The sequence below is a fragment of the Xiphias gladius genome, chromosome 18 (assembly GCF_016859285.1).
Source record: "Xiphias gladius isolate SHS-SW01 ecotype Sanya breed wild chromosome 18, ASM1685928v1, whole genome shotgun sequence".
Taxonomy (NCBI): Eukaryota; Metazoa; Chordata; class Actinopteri; order Istiophoriformes; family Xiphiidae; genus Xiphias; species Xiphias gladius.
This window is the reverse complement of record NC_053417.1, coordinates 27,061,018-27,079,057: the sequence shown is the minus strand read 5'-3', so window position 1 is coordinate 27,079,057 and position 18,040 is coordinate 27,061,018. Positions and strand designations below refer to the sequence as shown.

General features: G+C 42.7%; 1 protein-coding gene across 1 annotated transcript in view; it reads left to right on the top strand.

The window, feature by feature from the left end:
* oprl1 (opiate receptor-like 1) overlaps positions 1-18,040 on the top strand; it is an 82,662-nt gene that overhangs the window by 53,526 nt on the left and 11,096 nt on the right. The window contains exons 4-6 of the mRNA XM_040151709.1: positions 4,324-4,411; positions 6,059-6,241; positions 7,045-7,135. Of these exons, the coding sequence (XP_040007643.1) occupies positions 4,324-4,411; positions 6,059-6,241; positions 7,045-7,135 (362 nt within the window). The remainder of the gene's footprint in view (positions 1-4,323; positions 4,412-6,058; positions 6,242-7,044; positions 7,136-18,040) is intronic.

Genomic DNA, 18,040 nt, shown 5'->3' with positions numbered 1-18,040 from the left:
AAGATATTGAAGAAGGCGTGAGTAGTCAACAGAGTATTAGAGAGAGAGAGAGCGCTGAGGAATTAGCTGGCACGAAGGAGAGAACAGAGTCAGAGAGGCATAAAGCAGTAAGACCCTCTCAGATGTAATGGCTAAATTGGTTCATGCTTATTTTGGAATTCCTTAAGTGCAGACGGTCAGTGAACGCTAACAATACCGAGTCTAAAAGATCAGCGCGTTTCAGGAATGTAAGTAACATGCACCAAGGGGGGAGGAAACGATGGGACCGCGTGCTGAGCTTGCACTTTGATCCAGAGAAAAAGGTCCGACGCTGAGGATTCATTCGAACGTGCTGACGTGATTAGCGGATCGCTTGAGTAGTTGATTGACGAAATAAAAAGACAAATTAAAATTAAATTCGATTTGATAAAAATTGCTTTAAATGTGTGATTAAAATATAGTTTCACTTTTTTTTTTTTCAAATTTAAACAATACTCACATGCAACTACTGGTCGCTGCCGTTGTTCCTTTCGCCCGCAGGCCCTGAAGAGAGTTCTTTCTAATATGAGATACAGTAACACTAAGAGGAACTTTGTATTAAAAAGACTGTAACTGGAAAATACTCACTTGATTTGACGAATTTAGATTGTTGAAGCCTCATATTAGCCTCAACAGCCCTGAAATTTTATAGACTTTGATAGAAAGACAGAGTGATTGATAAGGAAAATAATCTTTAGTTGTAGTTTTTCAAATGACATTAGCCAGGAAACCAATCAGAATGTAACAGTATAAAAATCTGAACTAGAACCTGAGGACAATAGTTTGTTGGCAAAGAAAATAAAAATAAAAAAGATCATAATTATAAGTAACTCAAGGTCCACTTTCTAGTTTCCTCCAGAGCTTTCACCCTCATCTCATGGTCTTGTCCAGTTTCAGTAGTTGGGTTGGCTCGTGTTGCCAGGGAAACGCCACTGTCAATAATATTTGATCAAACGAAACCCACACCGCGCTGATGAAACGGATTATCTGAGTTCTCGAGTGCTCAAGTTACGGATTTATGATCTTTTTTTTTTTTTTGAATAGTAAGTGACAAATGTTTAATTTTCTAGAGAGACACATGAGATTTTAAACTACTTTTTTCCTTCTGGTTTTTCTGCCCTCTGCCAGATTGTCATAATCTTTTAGCAGTTTTTTTTTTGATAACAGAGACGAGACATGTGGCCAGTCTCGATCATCTTCCCCGGCACAAAGACATTGACACGGTACATCCATTGGCTTCCTTCTCTGTGCCTCTGTATTTTTCCTCCTCTTTGTGGTACGGCTTGTCTGCAGAAACACCTTAATTGTCTTGTCTATGAATGAGTCATATGTCTTCCTTTATGTTTGAACGCTCCCGTTTCTTGCTTCCTGTGCTTTCTCAGCGTGCATGTGAGGTAAACAAGCTGCTCCGGTAACATCAGAGAAGCTGCAGCTCTTCACATGCTGTTTCAACTGTAGCGCTGCCTGAAAGTCGCCCTCTTTGAGACTGAATCAGAGAAGACAAATATGCACATGCAAAACGCTTCTTATACATCTCTGAAACAGGGCAATATGGGAATATGTTCCAATTAATCTACACACTATATGTTACTGACTGTAGCTTCTCTTGGCTTGGGGCTTTCTTTTCTTTTCTTTTCCTTTCTTTTCACATGTTGCCCTCTTTATTTTTCCTCTTTCTCGTCTTTCTGCCGCTGCCACTGCTGCCAGGAGCCTTGAACTCATAATTAGAAATGCAATTATACTTTCACTGAACAACAGCGAGGGAGAAAGAAAGGAAGGGAGAAAGACAAAATGAGAGCAGGAAACGGGGCTGAAAATCGGGAAGCGTTCTGAATAGAGATAGAGAGCAAAAGGGAGAAAGAAGGCCAGACGACAAGAGAAACCCAGAGAGATTTATAGAGAGCGGGCAAGATATTCCTGAGGAGAGAGAAAGACAGAGAGAGAGGGTTTGGCTGGGTCCACTCGGTCCCTGATGCAGAGAGGGAAGAATAGCTGAACCGCCATGAAATATTCTCTCTGACGACTCTCGGCCTGCCTGCAAGTCTGCGCTATGCAGAAAGAGGGAGGTGTGGAGGAGAAGGCAGGGAGCGAAGGAGAAGGTGTGGAGGAGATGAAGAGAGCCACGCGAAACGCCGATCAGCCACAACAGTGAAAACGCGGTTCGTTTCCCGTCTGAAACCAACAGTCGTCACTTTTGACTGTGACCGTTCCACAACCTTAGCCACGTGTTTATTAGTGTAACCATGACAGCGGAGGTACAGTGCGCCTGCCACTGTGGGGACACAATTTCATGAGACGCTCCCATGCATCGCCTCAGAGGATAGTGACAGACAACCTATATGGTCCTATGGTCATGTATATGCGTATACATATATGTATATGTATATATGTATGTATATGTATATGTGTGCGTGTGCGTATGTGTGTATGTGTGCATGTGTATACGTGTATACGTATGCGTATCGGTGTGTGTAACTTGTATTTCAGTCCTGTCTTTGAAAGTTGATTTTCAGTGTGAAATAAGGTGAAAACAATGGCTGCCAATTAAAAATTACACATAGACTCCTTTAGATTGCTTTACAGTCAATCTGACTTACGTCCATGTATACTCACAAAAATATGGAGATTAGGATACAGCTCTATCAATATTATGAGAAACATGTTTTTGGTGTCTCGGTTGAACATGACATCCTTCAGCACGTGTGTTCAGTTTGCAGCTGTCCTTGAGTATTAGGTCTCTGTGTGCTGGTCATGAAGTGTCGGGATGTGTTACCGGGCACAAAGTGTCCTGAGAGTCTTGAAAACATCTTCAATTCAGCTTCCTAAAAACCTGCAGACCGAGGCAGGAAGGATGAGAGAAGTCAGAGAGAGCTGAGGGTGTGGAGACGGATAACAAGTGAAGAGGGAGGAAAGACACAAATAAGTAGAGGAAGGTAATGAGAGAGATCAAAGGATAAAAGGCCGAAAAGACAGGGATGTACAGATGTTGAGATGCAAGGGAATAGATGAGAGAGAGACCTGAAAAAAATGGTGAGTATGGTGAATGTCATCTAAAATTGGAGATGGGGGGAGGAGGCGGAGGAGGAGATGGAGAGAGAGGCAGAGAGAAGGGGGCACATAGCATCCCCGTCCTTTCCTGCGGTGTCAAAATCAGTCAACCCAGCACTGATGATATCTCTCAATCTCTGTGGCCACGGAATTTGCTGAGGACATTTTTTGCGCCCCGGAGGATGAAACCTTTTGATTTTAATGACCCGATGACGTTCCTCTAGTGCCACCCTTAGGACAAACTGTTAAAGTAATTACAGTATAGCTCCACCACCGTTCAAGGAAGCGGCGAATGTCGTGGCCTTCGACGGGGCTCTCGGTTTTGAGTCCAGACAAAGTTTGACAACTTGGCGAATTTAAAAGGCACCCTGTGGAGGTTTTGAATGAGAGTGGTGCCGTAGAGCAGCGTTTCACGGAGCAGGTCCCTTTATTGTTAGCGGGGAGCAATGCAAATAAAAAGAGAACAGCAGGAAGAGAAATAGCTGGAGTAGCTGATGAGAACAAATCAAATTTTAAAAAATAAATAAATAAAAAGAGAATATCAGCTTGTTTTAGAAGAAAGGAAATGCATTGAGGATACACACAGCGGGACTGGTTCTGAAGGACATGACATTTTGTATTGAAAATTTGCATGAAAGTATTATGTGCAACACATTTCACCCTGTTTAAAGTTTGATTTTGTCAACTAAGACACATTTAACAGCAGAACCGACAGTACTTGAGGCTTTGGGAGACAACTACATCGTCCTGTGTGTATTTATGATGTTACTTCTGTTGGATCTGACTACAGACCTAGTATTGGAATATTATAAAAACATATAGGACCTAAAATTCAGACTGAAACAAAAGCCTAAAGTCAGCATACAGCGACATGAGCACTAGAGGCCTCAAGGCGTTAGCATTGTCAGGTTCGGGGCTTTGATTCCCGCCGTCACCACTGATGTTAGCAATGTCCTCACTCCCGCTCCTGCAAGGTGCTTTGGATAAAGGCGTCCACCAAATCTCATTACAACCAGCAGTTTTAGCAGCAGCACCTCACAAAGACACTCTGTGCATTCTAATAGTACGACACACCTGCAGCCACGCACAGTTTCGCTGTTTTTTATGCAGACTGCAGACTGGATTAGATCCTGACTTGGCTGCAGATGCGTGACTATGGTGTTAAAGGTGTGTGTGACCGACAGTAGAATGAGCTTCCTGTCCCAGGTTTCCTCGTTTCACTGAACTCGTGTATCGCTCTGCCTCCTCTCTCCTCAGGTACACTAAGATGAAAACGGCCACTAACATCTACATCTTTAACCTGGCTCTGGCTGACTCTCTGTTCCTGGCTACTTTACCTTTCCAGGTAGGAATCTGTCAACCGCCTACACATCTATAACAGAATAGTTTTCTTTTTTTTTCTTTTTTTTTGCCCAGATCGACGTCCCAGGAAGAAACGACTGTAAGTATGATGGGAGCGAAGGAGGAAGTCGGGTGACTCTATTATGGCAAAGTCCAGGTAGGGTGGATGTCGCGGTGGATGGATAGGCCAACAAAACAACAGACTTTAACACAGGAAACAGCTGTCTGTTTCCCGTTTCCAAGTGAGCCACGGTTTTCATTTTTGTAACCACGACAACGAGGCTCCGCTAACCTACCAAAGTAGTCATTTTAACCCGAACCGTGAAGTTTCGCCACACCTAACCAAACCTTAACCATGGCGTTGTCGCATCATAAAAGAGATTTATTCCAAACAACGATTTGTAACGGTTTAGGAAGGTGCAGACATATAATTTCTTCCTCCTGTCCCCCGGAAAACGGCGTTCTAGAGGCCATGGACAAGCAACACATTTTGTCATTGGATTCGGAGAACGTTTAGCAACTCAGCCTTCGTGAACAAGGTACGAACGGGGACCCTGAATAGCAATTATTGTAAACGAGTTGCTAATATTTAACTGCTCGACACGTTTTCAGTAACAGGTAACAGTGCAGCGCAGTAAGAGGTGAAGCTCCAGCATCGCCACTGCGCGCACATTCTGGTGTGCAACAGTCTGGAAGACTGTAGCGGTGCAGATATTTTTTTAAAAGTAATGTCGATGTGGAAAAACCGGAAGCCAGTGCTTTCATTGCAACCCTCTAATTTTTGAAGGGAATGCATGTTAGAAGAAGCCGTTACTGTTATAGTTAAGGACAACTAGAACAGATTCGAGGATTGGTGATGTAAATGGAGCGGGCTAAATGTGGAATGTAACGTGTTTCCTGAGTCTAACCCTTCGACCAAGATGATAAACTACTCGGTCTCAGACCATAGATGTAGCTTTTATTGTGTCCACCCTGTAATAATTACAGTATATTTGTATGATGTATTGTGTTAATAGCGTTGCTCTGCACTCCATCACTGATTTAAATCTTACATACTAACATAAAAGCTAATTTGGTTTCTCTGTGATTAATACTAAAACATTATCATTGTTTGAGTGATTTATTGCTTTATACCTTGTACTCGACTCTGGTGTTTGCATGATATCATCCGGTAATAAATCACTTTGGGGCAACACCTACCTTCTAAACTTATGAACCAGTGACTTTGAGAGATATTGTGACTCTGAAATAAGACCCATCTGTTCATAACTGCTTTTAAATCTTCCCAGATCTATTAATTTCTCTGTGAAATAACTTATTTAATGTTTTGGTTTAAAATGTGCTGGTTCCACACAACACTGACTCGAACTGATCAATGCTCTGCAATTTGTGCTAAAAAAAAAAACCCCAGAAAAAAACTGATTGTGTGTTTCCACTTCTGCTCTCCTCCCAGCCACTGAACGTTATATGGACTTTATCAGTCCCTGGTTGGTTGTGAGGTGTTAACGGTTCTGTAGCTCCACGTGTTTTGTTTCCACTTCACTGAATAATTAACTGTCCAAACTCATATCTCAGCAAAGAGGGAGCTCTCTCTCCGTTCTGCCTCCGGCTCCATTTCTATGTTCATTCTTTGATTTCTGGATGCTTCCAGGGCACTGACGTGTTCCTGGGCTTCTGGCCCTTCGGGAACGCTCTGTGCAAGGCGGTGGTGTCGATCGACTACTACAACATGTTCACCAGCACCTTCACCCTGACGGTGATGAGTATGGACAGGTACGTGGCCGTCTGTCACCCTGTCAAGGCCCTGGACATGAGGACACCTCACAAGGCCAAGGTAAAAGAATTTTTATTCCATGTGAGATGTTCAACTTTTCCAAAAACTTTCAAACCTCCTTTATTCTCCCTGAAGCGGCCGCTGACATCAGATCAGATGTCAACAGTCACATCGGCTCAACTCAGACATCGTTGTCATGAGTTGGATCCTTTAGACTGACTTTGCGTGTGATGTTGTCATGTGGGAAAACATTGTTGGGCATTGTTACCCCTGTACCCTGCAATGTTGCAGGACTCTGCGTACTAACTGGAGAGATAACGGCGGTTAAGATGTAAACTCAGATGTGATGATGACTCAGCCAAGCTTGCTGTTTTGACTTTTATTTCAGCTGATTTTCACACATCAAAGTCTGTTTACAGGTCTTGGGGAGTACTACCGACTATGTGAAAACATTTGTATGAGGCATTTTTGGCTCCAGAGGGAGCTGCAGGAAATCTGATAAACTGCCTCAACCGATGCCATTTAAATCAGCCGCAGCATTGGGGCTGAAGGATACAAGTGTGACATTGAGACTAAACAAAACGGTTTCGGGGGGGGGGGGGGTTACGCCGCTTTCCAATCACGCTGGTGCAGTTGCTTAGCAAAGTAAAGAGAGAAACTACACGGTGACTATAAATATTTAAACTCAACTGAACAAGTGAATTTGAATTTCGACTCACTGCACATCGGTGACATGCAAATAGCCTCTTCGTAGACATGAGGGTTTTTAAATGATGCATCTTACTATTTAATCACCATCTGTGTAAGTTAGTGGAAAAAAAAAAGTGAATGTGTTATTCACCATCACGTTGTCATGACCCCAGGTGGTGAACATCTGTGTGTGGGTGTTGGCCTCGGCCTTTGGCGTTCCGGCCATGGTCTTGGGAGATGTAGAGGAAGAACAAGAGCATAACAGTAAGTAATTACCACACACGCACACACACACACACACACACACCTACATGTATACAGTATATACGTACATACACCTATGCATATACTGCAGGTATACATGTACTGATGTGTACATTCACACGTGCATGTGCCTTCACCATAGGTCTGCATGTGAAACAAACAGCCTTAAAGCATATACAGCGGCTTCAGACAGTATTCAGACCCCTGAGACGTGTGTAGCGCTTGACTGGAGTCCACCTGTGGCAAACTGAATTGAATGGACATACTGTAGTTTAGAGAGGCACACACCTGTGTCCATGAGGTCCCACAATCCATATTGTATGTCAGTAAGAAACCAAGCCATGAAGTCCAAGGAACTCTCTGTAGCCACTGCTCTTTTGCTCTTCAATTCCTCCCAGACAGGTGCAGAAAATTTCAAAACCGAAGTGTTATGAACCTGTACAGTGCTGTGAAAAGGTGTTTGCCCTCTTCCCGATTTCTCCTGTTTTTGCATGTTTGTCACACTTAAATGTTTCAGATCATCAAAGAACATTTCATTTAAGACAAAGACAACGTGAGTGAACAGAAAATGCAGCTTTTATTTGATCATTCCATTTATTGAAGGTAAAGAGTTACTCAAAACCTATATCACCTATGTGAGAAAGCAATTGCCCCCTGAACCTACTAACTGGTTGTGTCACCCTTGGAGGCAACAAATGCAAGCAAACGTTTGCGATAACTGGCAACGAGTCTTTCACATCGCTGTGGAGGAATTTCGGCCCACTCTCCTTTGCAGAATTGTTTTAATTCAGCCACATTGGAGGGTTTTCGAGCATGAACTGCCTGTTTAAGGTCATGTTGGGTTCTGTGTTAGTTTTACGCCGGATGTAACGGGAACCACACCTTCCAAAAAGTTCCACTTTTGACTCGTCAGTCCACGGAATATTTTCCAAAAGGTTTTGGGGGTCATCAAAATGTTTTTTGGCAGATGTGAGATGAGCTTTTTGGTCAGCAGTGGTTCTCCCCTTGGAACTCTCCCATGGATTCCATTTTTGCCTCTTTCTTATTGTGGAGTCATGAATACTGACCTTAACTGAAGCAAGTGAGGCCCGCAGTTCTTTAGGTGTTCGTCTGGCTTCTTTTGTGACCTCCTGGATGAGTCGTCGATGCGCTCTTGGAGTAATTTTGGTAGTGACCACTCCTGGGGAGGCTCGCCACTGTTCCAAAGTTCCTCCATTTGTAGATAATGGCTCTCACCGTGGTTCTCTGGAGTCCCAGAGCCTTAGAAATGGCTTTGTAACCTTTTCCAGACTGATAGATGTCAGTGACTTTGTTTCTTGAATTTCTTTAGATCGCGGCATCGTGTGCTGCTTTTTGAGATCTTAAAGGCTACTTCACTTTGTCAGACAGGTTCTATTTAAGTGATTTCTAGATTCAGGAGGTCTGGCTGTAATCACCTCATTTTAGCGAGCATCGCCTGAAGTTCAGTAATTAAATCTAGCCTGGCTCAGCCAATCCTTTCAGGTTCACCTCCTCTGTTCTGCTCCCCTTCCACCACGTGAGCGACGTGGTTCATCTCAGTGTATCTTTCGCAGTTCGTGTGACCATTGTGACATAATTGAAGAAATGATTAAAAGCTGACCCATTGTTGTTTTAATCAAATGTTTATTTCATCATTGATTTTTATAATACCTGAATTTCATGACAAGTTTGATTTCATAACGCCACTTTTCAGCCAATCACGTGTGCCCTGCCGCTCTTAAGCCCCTCCAGCAGGCTCAATATAGTCATGTCATTATTTATTTGTTTTTTTTATTTAATATTGAAAACTAGGGATAGGCTTAAGTTGTCATTATCGGAACAAAGTCCATCTTTTTTCGTTGTATGTTTCCGTCTTAGCAGTCCACCTTTCAGAGACGATTACGTGCAGGTCCCGTTTGCCTTCTAAGAGCGCCATAACGAACGTGGCACTCGATGATCGTGTTTTATGCACAACAAATAAACCTATAAAAACAGTACAGGAGATTCTTCGCATCAGATAAATTCATAAAAATGATTTTTCCCCTCACGGCGTGGGAGGAAGTAGAATAAGCAAAGAATAAGCAAAGAGGAATTAAATGAGAGTCCCAACTCAGTGTCTCGCCATTTTATGCTTGTGTACCGTCAGGCATCATAAATTCTCTATCTAGTACATGAGAAAATCACTGAGAGAATTGATTAGGGGATTTATTAGTGAGAGGAGGGGGAAGCGTGCCTCACATTTACGATGGTTATTAATTAAGGCTTCCATGGTAAAAATATGTTTTAAAACCCATCACAGCCTGTGAGAGAAGTGGGATTACTCCACTTTCTTCCTTTAGAAAACACTCTTCTTCCATATCATTACTTTACAACTGACTGCTCTCTCGTGCACCGGGTGCCAAATGCTATGCGAGCATTGTGGCTCTTGTCATGTCCGAATAAAGCCATAATGAGCTCGTGCAACAGACGCCTACTGTGTGCGCCAGTGACAGAGAGCCATTACTTGAACTGAGCGATGAAGCGAGCGACGCCACATACTCCACATACGTACGAAAAGGGGCTACAGCTTCCTTTGAGCTCGTGGAGAGCTGGTGCAACTGCCTAATGGATTCCGACCAAATTCTGAAGATTCCAGAAGGACTGTTGGAAAGTTTGACTCTGTATCACAGTCTCTCTCTCTCTCTCTGTTCACCCCAGTCTCGCTGATACCTGCTAGCACCTGATGGATAGCAGGCGATTCATTCTCAGTTTGATATAGACTCATTTCATTTCTCTTCTTATAGCTGCTTATCAGTTTCTGCTGAGTGGATCCAGCTGGGTCCTTCGTCTTTAGACAGTGTGAGTGTGTGTTTGTCGCCATAAATCATCTCACTCAGGCATTCATATATTTTAGTTTAGATCACACACACACAGAGAGAGAGAGATTTATAGTCTAATATTAATGGAAAAGTCTTGCCATGGAACAAATTCTACTCTATGCACATTAGGCTGTGTGTGCATGGGTGTACGTGTATTTCAAAGCACTGCATTTGCCTTATAGGGTTGTGTGAGAGTGATGATGAGCATTTGTGTGTGTGTGTGTGTGTGTGTGCGTGTCTCTTTGTGTGGGAGCCTTGGATATTGTGACAAACTTGCCGTTGGAGGTTACAGCTCACAGATGGCAGCTCTTTGCCTACAAAAGGCCAGAAACAAACACAACACGAAGAGCCGCGCTCAGTTTCTACAGTAACAGGTGAAAAAAGAATTCCATGTGACCTTAAAGGGGCAACACGTGCGGTTGATACAAACCCAAGGCAGGAAAATGACCATAATATGTCACCAGTAGGTAAACAGGGTTGTTCAGCAATACCAGTGGCTCGACATTTTTTAAGCAGCTCCTGGCCTCCACCGTTTTCATACAATGCCTGGTGAGCTAGCTTACTCATTTGTGTTATGACAGACTGACTTTACTGTTTATCACATGTTTAGCTTAGGTTAGCGAGAGGACGAGAGCAATGTTGTAATTTATCTTGCTGTTGTTGTGAATACTAAGCAATTATAACTCATCCTCCTATATCTCCTGTATCAAAATAACATGTTTTTTTTCTATATTATCAGACTGTTATTTGAATTATTTCTTGATACCTGAAGAAATAAAAACAGGTTTTTGTGTGACTACAGTATTACAAATCATCACACAAATCGTTCACATTTACATTAAGATTTCACGGACACCACGATCTTTCACAAACCTTAACCAAAGTGCTCTTATCCCTATCCACCGATGGGACTGTGGATGCGAGCCCCGGTCTCTGGGGTGACAGTCATGCGATCTGTACGGCTGCCATCCACCCCTACCGCCTCCTGGCGAATCCGCTGTTGTCTATTAATGTGCGGCTTCACTCATTCATTCACTCAAAAAAAAAAAAAAAAATGCTGCCTCCGAACATAATCCGGCTAGTGCTTACGTTTCCCTGGAAAACGCATTTGCAGTTTAGTTGCATATAAATGTCATTTCTAGGAGACAGGGTTGATAACACAGTGTTTGCTCTTGAACACTTTCATGTTGTTGGTTGACGTCGCAGCCTCCAGTGGTCGCTGGCAGGGCGTTTTGGATTTCAGTCGGGTTTTATGTAACAGATATTCTGCCTCGATATTGACTGCGCTGTTTAGCTCGCTCCGATTCTGCTGTAATATCTCTTTATACTTTACAGTCTAACATGTTCTTGTAAAGAACCTGCCAGCTGCTTATTTCAGGTCACGTCATCTACCGTACTCTACTTCTCACTCTATATGGGAAGTTGTTGACAAGTCAAGACACCATGTTATTGCTTATGTAAACGTACCCAAGTGATATTTTTGACCACAAGGGGTGCTATGGAGCAATGTTTTGATGCGTGGCACCCTGATGACTTTCTCGGGGTCGACTTGCATGTGCACAAGGATGCACGTGTATGCGTGCGGGCGATGCAAAAGACGTCCCTGCTAATGGTTTCAAGCTACTCCGCTGAACAACAGTTGTCGATAGACACGTGGATGAACAAGACTGCTAGCCAATGTTAACTTTGATGTAAAATTCACACAGGTTTTAAAAATACTCCCTGAGAAAAACTGGCTTTGCAACACTTCATGGGGAGTGGCGAAAGAAATGTCTTTTCAGCCTGAATATCAGCCCCGGTCTCTCTATAAAACCCCATAGACTTGGAAATTTGGTGAAGCTGAAAACATTGTCTGTCGTAACGTCTCCAGATGCATCTCCGCCCTCTCCCGCTGTCTCCCCTGTGTTGCAGCACGCAGACCTGCGTAAAGCTGCCACAAGTCAGCTCATCTGAACCGGACCAGGTGTGCCAGCTGGCGCGCTGGGCGGATATCGGGTCCCCTGTCAGCCTGCCGCCACGCTTACTGCTGCCCCGACTGCACTTTCGTGTCTGTCATTTCCCAGCACTGTTTTACATTTACCTCAATACCGAACACTCTGAAAGTGATTTGGTTAGGTGTAGTAGGAGAGAGTGAGAGGGAGAAAGAGATGTGTTTTGGAGGTGATGTGGATTAAAACATTTGTAGAAGAAGGTGGAGATATTCAATATAAGCAAAACTTGACCATATGTAAAAGCGCGTTAAGAGAGATGTCCAAGGCCAAAAAAGAATGTTGCTGCAGTGTCCAAAAAAACAACCTTGAGTGGACCACAATATCTTAACCAATTATCTGCTATCAATTTCTGGATTTATTTAGTTCATATTTGACAAATACTTTCTCTTTTCACGGTATTATACTCATCCTCTACTGCTTCACATGCTTGGGATCCCCCAGGGTCCTATCATGGGCCCTTTATTGTTCTTTTATGTGGATCCTTATGCTCTAATTTCTCCCACCAGTACCACTGACCTCAGGTGCTCTTTGTTTTAGCCTTGGTGGCATATAGACTAGAATTTTACATCACTTACATCAGGTCTTTGTCTCACCCACAGACCTGGAGCCGTTATCACTGTAACTAGCTTACTTCTTGTTCCAGCCAGAAATATACCTTCTAACAACAACTAGTGCAGAAAGCTGCTCCCAGGCTGCCAACACGCTCAAAGATAAGACATTTTGTTATTCCAATCCTTTCTGACCTTCACTGGGTGCCTGTCAGTGTTAGCGTTGAATTTGCTACTGGTTTTCAAAGCTTTGCTTGGTCAGGTCCTTACTTATACATGTGAATTCATTTCCCCCTCTGAGCCTGATCAAGGTCTGAGAACCTCTGGTGGCTCTTCTTGTTGTTCCCAGATCTGTCAGTGCCCTCTTTCCAAATCCATCCATAAAAGCCATTTTATCACAAGCTTTTCTTCTAGTACTTATTTATACTCTCTTTGATTGTGTTATTTTTGTTTGTGCAAATAAAATCAATTTGTAATGTCATTTTGAGAATTACTGCATATAAAACAATCGATACTGAAGAATAGGAAGACAGACACAGAGAGGGAGAACCATCAATTATGCCTTTAATGTTTATGTTAATGCTAAACAGAAATAAAATCACTCACCGAAAGAGTGATTTTCCAGACACATGCCCACACATAGCACAGTTATTATCACGGCTATTTTGCAGTTAATTCGAGTAATGTGTTGTAGCTAGCAGGGCAGCAGAAGGCCTAGTGGTTAGATATTGATCCAGTCTCAGCCTGCAGCTATGGTCTAATCCTATAATCATTTTTATTAGTCTACTCGGCAGCTGAGCTACATCTGCACTAGGACTTCTCTTTGCTCTCGTGTCTCTTGTTTTTCATGTCTTCTTCTCCTATTTGTCTTTGTTTCTGTTTTCCTCCTCTGTTTTCTAATTGTTTTCCCCTCAAATTCTTCTCATTTCCCTCCTCCCTTTATCTCATTCGTCTCTCATTCTTCCTCTTCATATTACTTCTTTCTTCTTAACTTAGCTTACATCAGCTTACATCTGTCACTACCTGTTTTCATTCATTTCATTTCAAGCTTCATAATTCCATTCACGTCATTGATTTTGTTATTTTCATTCACAATTTCTTAATTTAATTCTAATTTCATCTCCTCTCATTTATATCTTGATCTATTTCATCCACACCTCTTTCTCATTTCATTTCATTCATTTCATTCACATTTCCTTCCTTCAGTTCTCATGTAACACATTTAATCCGCAACATTTGATTTTTATTCCATTCTCAAGTCTTATTTCATTTTCATCTCATTCATTTCATTCACATCTCCATCTCATTCTTTTAATTTACATCTCACTCACATGTAGATTTCATTCTGATTTTATTAGGATTCAAATTCGATCTCTTTAATTCTTATCCCATTCATTTTGTTCTCATTTCTTTCTCATCTCATTCTCCTCTCCCTCGTTTCGTTCTCATTTTCTCAGTAAGCCTCTTCCCCGCGCCACAAATCCCTCTTTGCCCATTCTCTTCTATCTTTGCATCTTCCGCCTTCCCTCTACTTCAGACTTTTCCTCCCCGTCCATGGTTAACTTCCCTCTCGTCATCTTTCATTTTTTTTCTTCGCTCCTCTCCTCTACTTCATACGCCATTACCACTTGTTGGCCGTGTCCTGTTGCTGTTTGTTTATCGTCTTTGTTCTTTTGTGACTGCTAGCTGTACAACAAGTTGACATTCAGGGATAAAACAGGTTCACTCTGCTCCACTTCTATTCCTCTCCTATCTGTTCCTCTTCCTGTCTACTTCTAAACAAACAGAGGAAGGATGGAGCGGCTTTGTAACCTGAAAGCTGCAGGGAAAGTCACGGCACGCCGCTCACAGTAATTGGGGTCAAAAGCCTTGCCCAAGGACACAGTGGCAGGAAGGAGGCTATAATCAGCAGCCACCCTGCTGTTACTAATAACTGCTCTGACTAATCTGTCCGAAAGACTTGTAGAAAATGTGTCAAAGTGTGTTTCCTAGCAGCGTGTCTGTGCTGCTGCAGAGATGCGCGTTAGTGCTGCAGTAAGCAGCCACTGAAGACAAAACAGGGGCTGGACTGTACAAAATGTAGGAGCAGCATTGTAGTTTGAAAGTTCTCAAGTCCACTTTTCTTTGAGAGCAGTCGTTTTAAGAGTGTTTTCTCTTGAGGACAACCCAAAACTTTTCCTTTGTCCCAGCCCAGTATCCCTATGAATTAAGTTCATGTCGGATGATTCTGCAAAGCACAATTTAAGTCCAGTGTCAATGTTCAGAGTGAACGCAGCTAATAGTTGCCTGTTACGTGTCAAGCATGGAGTTCACGTCCTGTCACAGACATTTTTTAAGATCACTGTGAAGAATCCCGAATGTGCAGAGTTTGACACTCGAAGGCTGGAAGTTCTTCTGCGATCAAGTTAAAGCTGAGTCCAGGACGTGCGAATACAAGGATCAACATTTTTAAATTTTGGGTCCAAAAGACAACTTTCCCAGTGGGAAAGACTCAGACTCTTGGACCCCACAGTGCACTGAGACTATTCGGTGAAATGGGGGGCTTGTGGTTAAAGGCTTACCTTTTAAAATGAAATATATCTGCATGTTCATAGATTCTCATTTTTAATGAGGGAGGAGGAGTACATTTTAAGGGCATTTCAAGAATTTGTTGAACTTTTTTTGTTGAAAAATCATATCTGAGAAATTATCGAGTTTTTTGGGTTGTTTTTTTTTACGTCCTAATACTTTCATGTCTAAATGGGCTCTTACTATAACTTAAATCCTTCCCTAGACTTAACCACACACTGCAGCCATGTGAAGATATGGTGAAAGGTATGGTCTTAACGTTCAGACTGGAGGCTAAAACACATGCTGACTTGCTGATTTGTTTTCTAGTGATGGGGTTGTCTGACCGTACCACTATCATTTCGGACAAATAGAAAATAATGTGGGCTGGTGTGTTACTGGGCGTTCAAGTTCAATTGTACACACATATTTAGTACATCAATAATATATCACATATTTAGATGTCTGCTGTTAATTGGTCGAGACAGGCTATGGAGAGGTATGAGAGTAGGATAACTGGTCACCCGTGCAGGCTTGTGTTGGATTACAGTCCATTTCCACTGGTCGCTGACTGATTCGGAACCACCCTCAGTATGTTGAGCCCGCAAACGAGGGACGGAGACGGAGCGTGGCTGCAGTAGCTGGTCAGAGACTAAGCCAAGAGCTATCGGAGTAGAGGAAATGAGCAGAGGGAAAGACAAGCAAGATGCACCCTGATGGACAGTCTCACCCAACCAGGAAGGAGAATCACAGTTTGGTCATGTAAACACTTATTTATTTATGCAAAGGCAAGGATTATAATGGATTGAATTGCTCTTTACATAATGAAGCGGAAGAACAAACCGTAGCAGCGCTCCCACTGTCGCCCCGGTTTGAGATTACATGTCAAAGCTCATTCCTTTGTGTATTGTCTTTGCCGTCTCCACATCCTCCGGGCGACAGTACGTAAACTTTAAAGGGTAATTACAAACGCAAATGGCTATGCTAATACAGTGCAATTGTAGCACCAATGCATAATTCATGTTGCCATGCCTCCTCGTCTATGAAGGCGTGGTATATCTTTTATGAGCTAGTTATTGTAAAAGCAGCAATATGTACAGTATAATGAGGTAATGTGTCACACATCATTACTTCGGTTTGATGATGACACTCACGGTAAGTTTTAATGTGATTGTTGGCGTCTTAGTTTCAGATTCCAGCCTTTCTGTCCAGAGAAAGCTCATGCTGACAAAGTGTGATCCAATATTTCATCACCATTCTGATTTACGCACAGAGACACTCTTATCAGAACCCGTAGTTTCTGCTATCAGAGCACCTGCAGGTTTCCAAAAGCCAAGGTCAGTATAGCTTACAGTGGATTGTCTCAATAGAGCACATGCAGTACTTCGACCGATGCTATTTAATGAATCACACCTGTTTCTATATTTACCCCCTGTTCTATTTTGTTTTCCGGCACTATATTATCATTCTGTGCCGGAATATCAGGACTGCCAGATTCTCCTGGGTCAGATGCTTCGTGTAGTTTTTAGTGTTTCTATATTTAATTTTCGGTGCGATGTTCAATGCCTGTTTCTTTGCAGTTACATGAAAGAATGTGAAGCTGTGTGCAGTTATATTAAATTATATGAAAAGATTTGAACTGATGCTGCACCACCACAAAATGCAGATAAAGTCAAAGAAAAGGAATATTTATAATATGCAATACATAATATATCTCTTCTACTTACTGTCCATATCATCATATTCCAAGTTCCGACTCATGTTTTGAAATGAGTCGGAACTCTCTTGTGACTTAAACCAGTCTATTAACAAGTCCATGTAGCGGGGAAATGTGGAGGGGCCGATTTGAAATTTTGTAGAATACCGTACCAGGGTAGGCCCATTTTTCATCAGGCCAAAATTGCATCTCAGAAGTCTGCTACTGAGGATGTTCCGCTTGGCACCACTGTCACCACATTTAAACCAAAGATGTAACGCCTTGTATTTTAGCTTAATCACTTAAAGGTTCCCCGTGGAGTTTTTGACCTCTAGCAGTTTTCTTATGAATACGTGCGCTTGCACGAGGATTCACCACGTCTCCACTTCCATCGTTGGAAATCAAAAGCCCTGCAGTGGCAGCATGTACATAGCGTACAGTGTATGCGCATGCTGAGAGCCTTTCCCGCCATTTGCCTTCCAGCTGCGTACGTACATGATGCGTGAAGTAGCAGTTCATGAGGTGTTTACGCTATATATGAGTCTCTAAAATACTTTTCTCAGAGGTCAAACGGGATGGAGAATAAAGACTGTGCTTAAAGAACTGATAGTGATGTTCGAATGGGAACGAGTCAGGCAGAGCTGACGGTGGATCGGCCGGTGGATCTGAGCCCCCGTCCTGCAGGAAAGAACAGATTGATAATCGTCCCTTAGTTCAGTGTTCCGCTTGTCTGCCGTGTGATGAAACTTCGAATTGAAATTAACTAAATAAATAAAAAATGAAAAAACCCAGCTGTAAAGTCTGATAGATATTACAATGTGCGTGTCTGCATAATAGAGTTTTGTGCCCCCTCCCCTGCTGAGACAGCCAGATATGACTTTGATGAAAACGGCTGTGTCACCTAAGGATAGACACACACACACACACACACACACACACACACACACACACACACACACAGAGACACATGCACACACACTAGCTCAGAATGCGCACACAGAGAAAGCAGACAAGGCCCGGGATGCACACATGCTAACTTGTGGAACCGAACACACACACATACACACACTCAGAGCCTTCTGTCAGTCATGCATATGATCCTCTTCTCCCCCCTTGTGTTTTGCCTGGAGCTACAGTGTGAGATGGGCTGTAAACACACGAGTGTCATATACAGGACAAAACGCTCTCATTTACTGTCACTCACACACACTTTAACAGGTTATATACAGTAAGTCTGTGGTTGCCACAGTCCGTTTGCCAGCTTA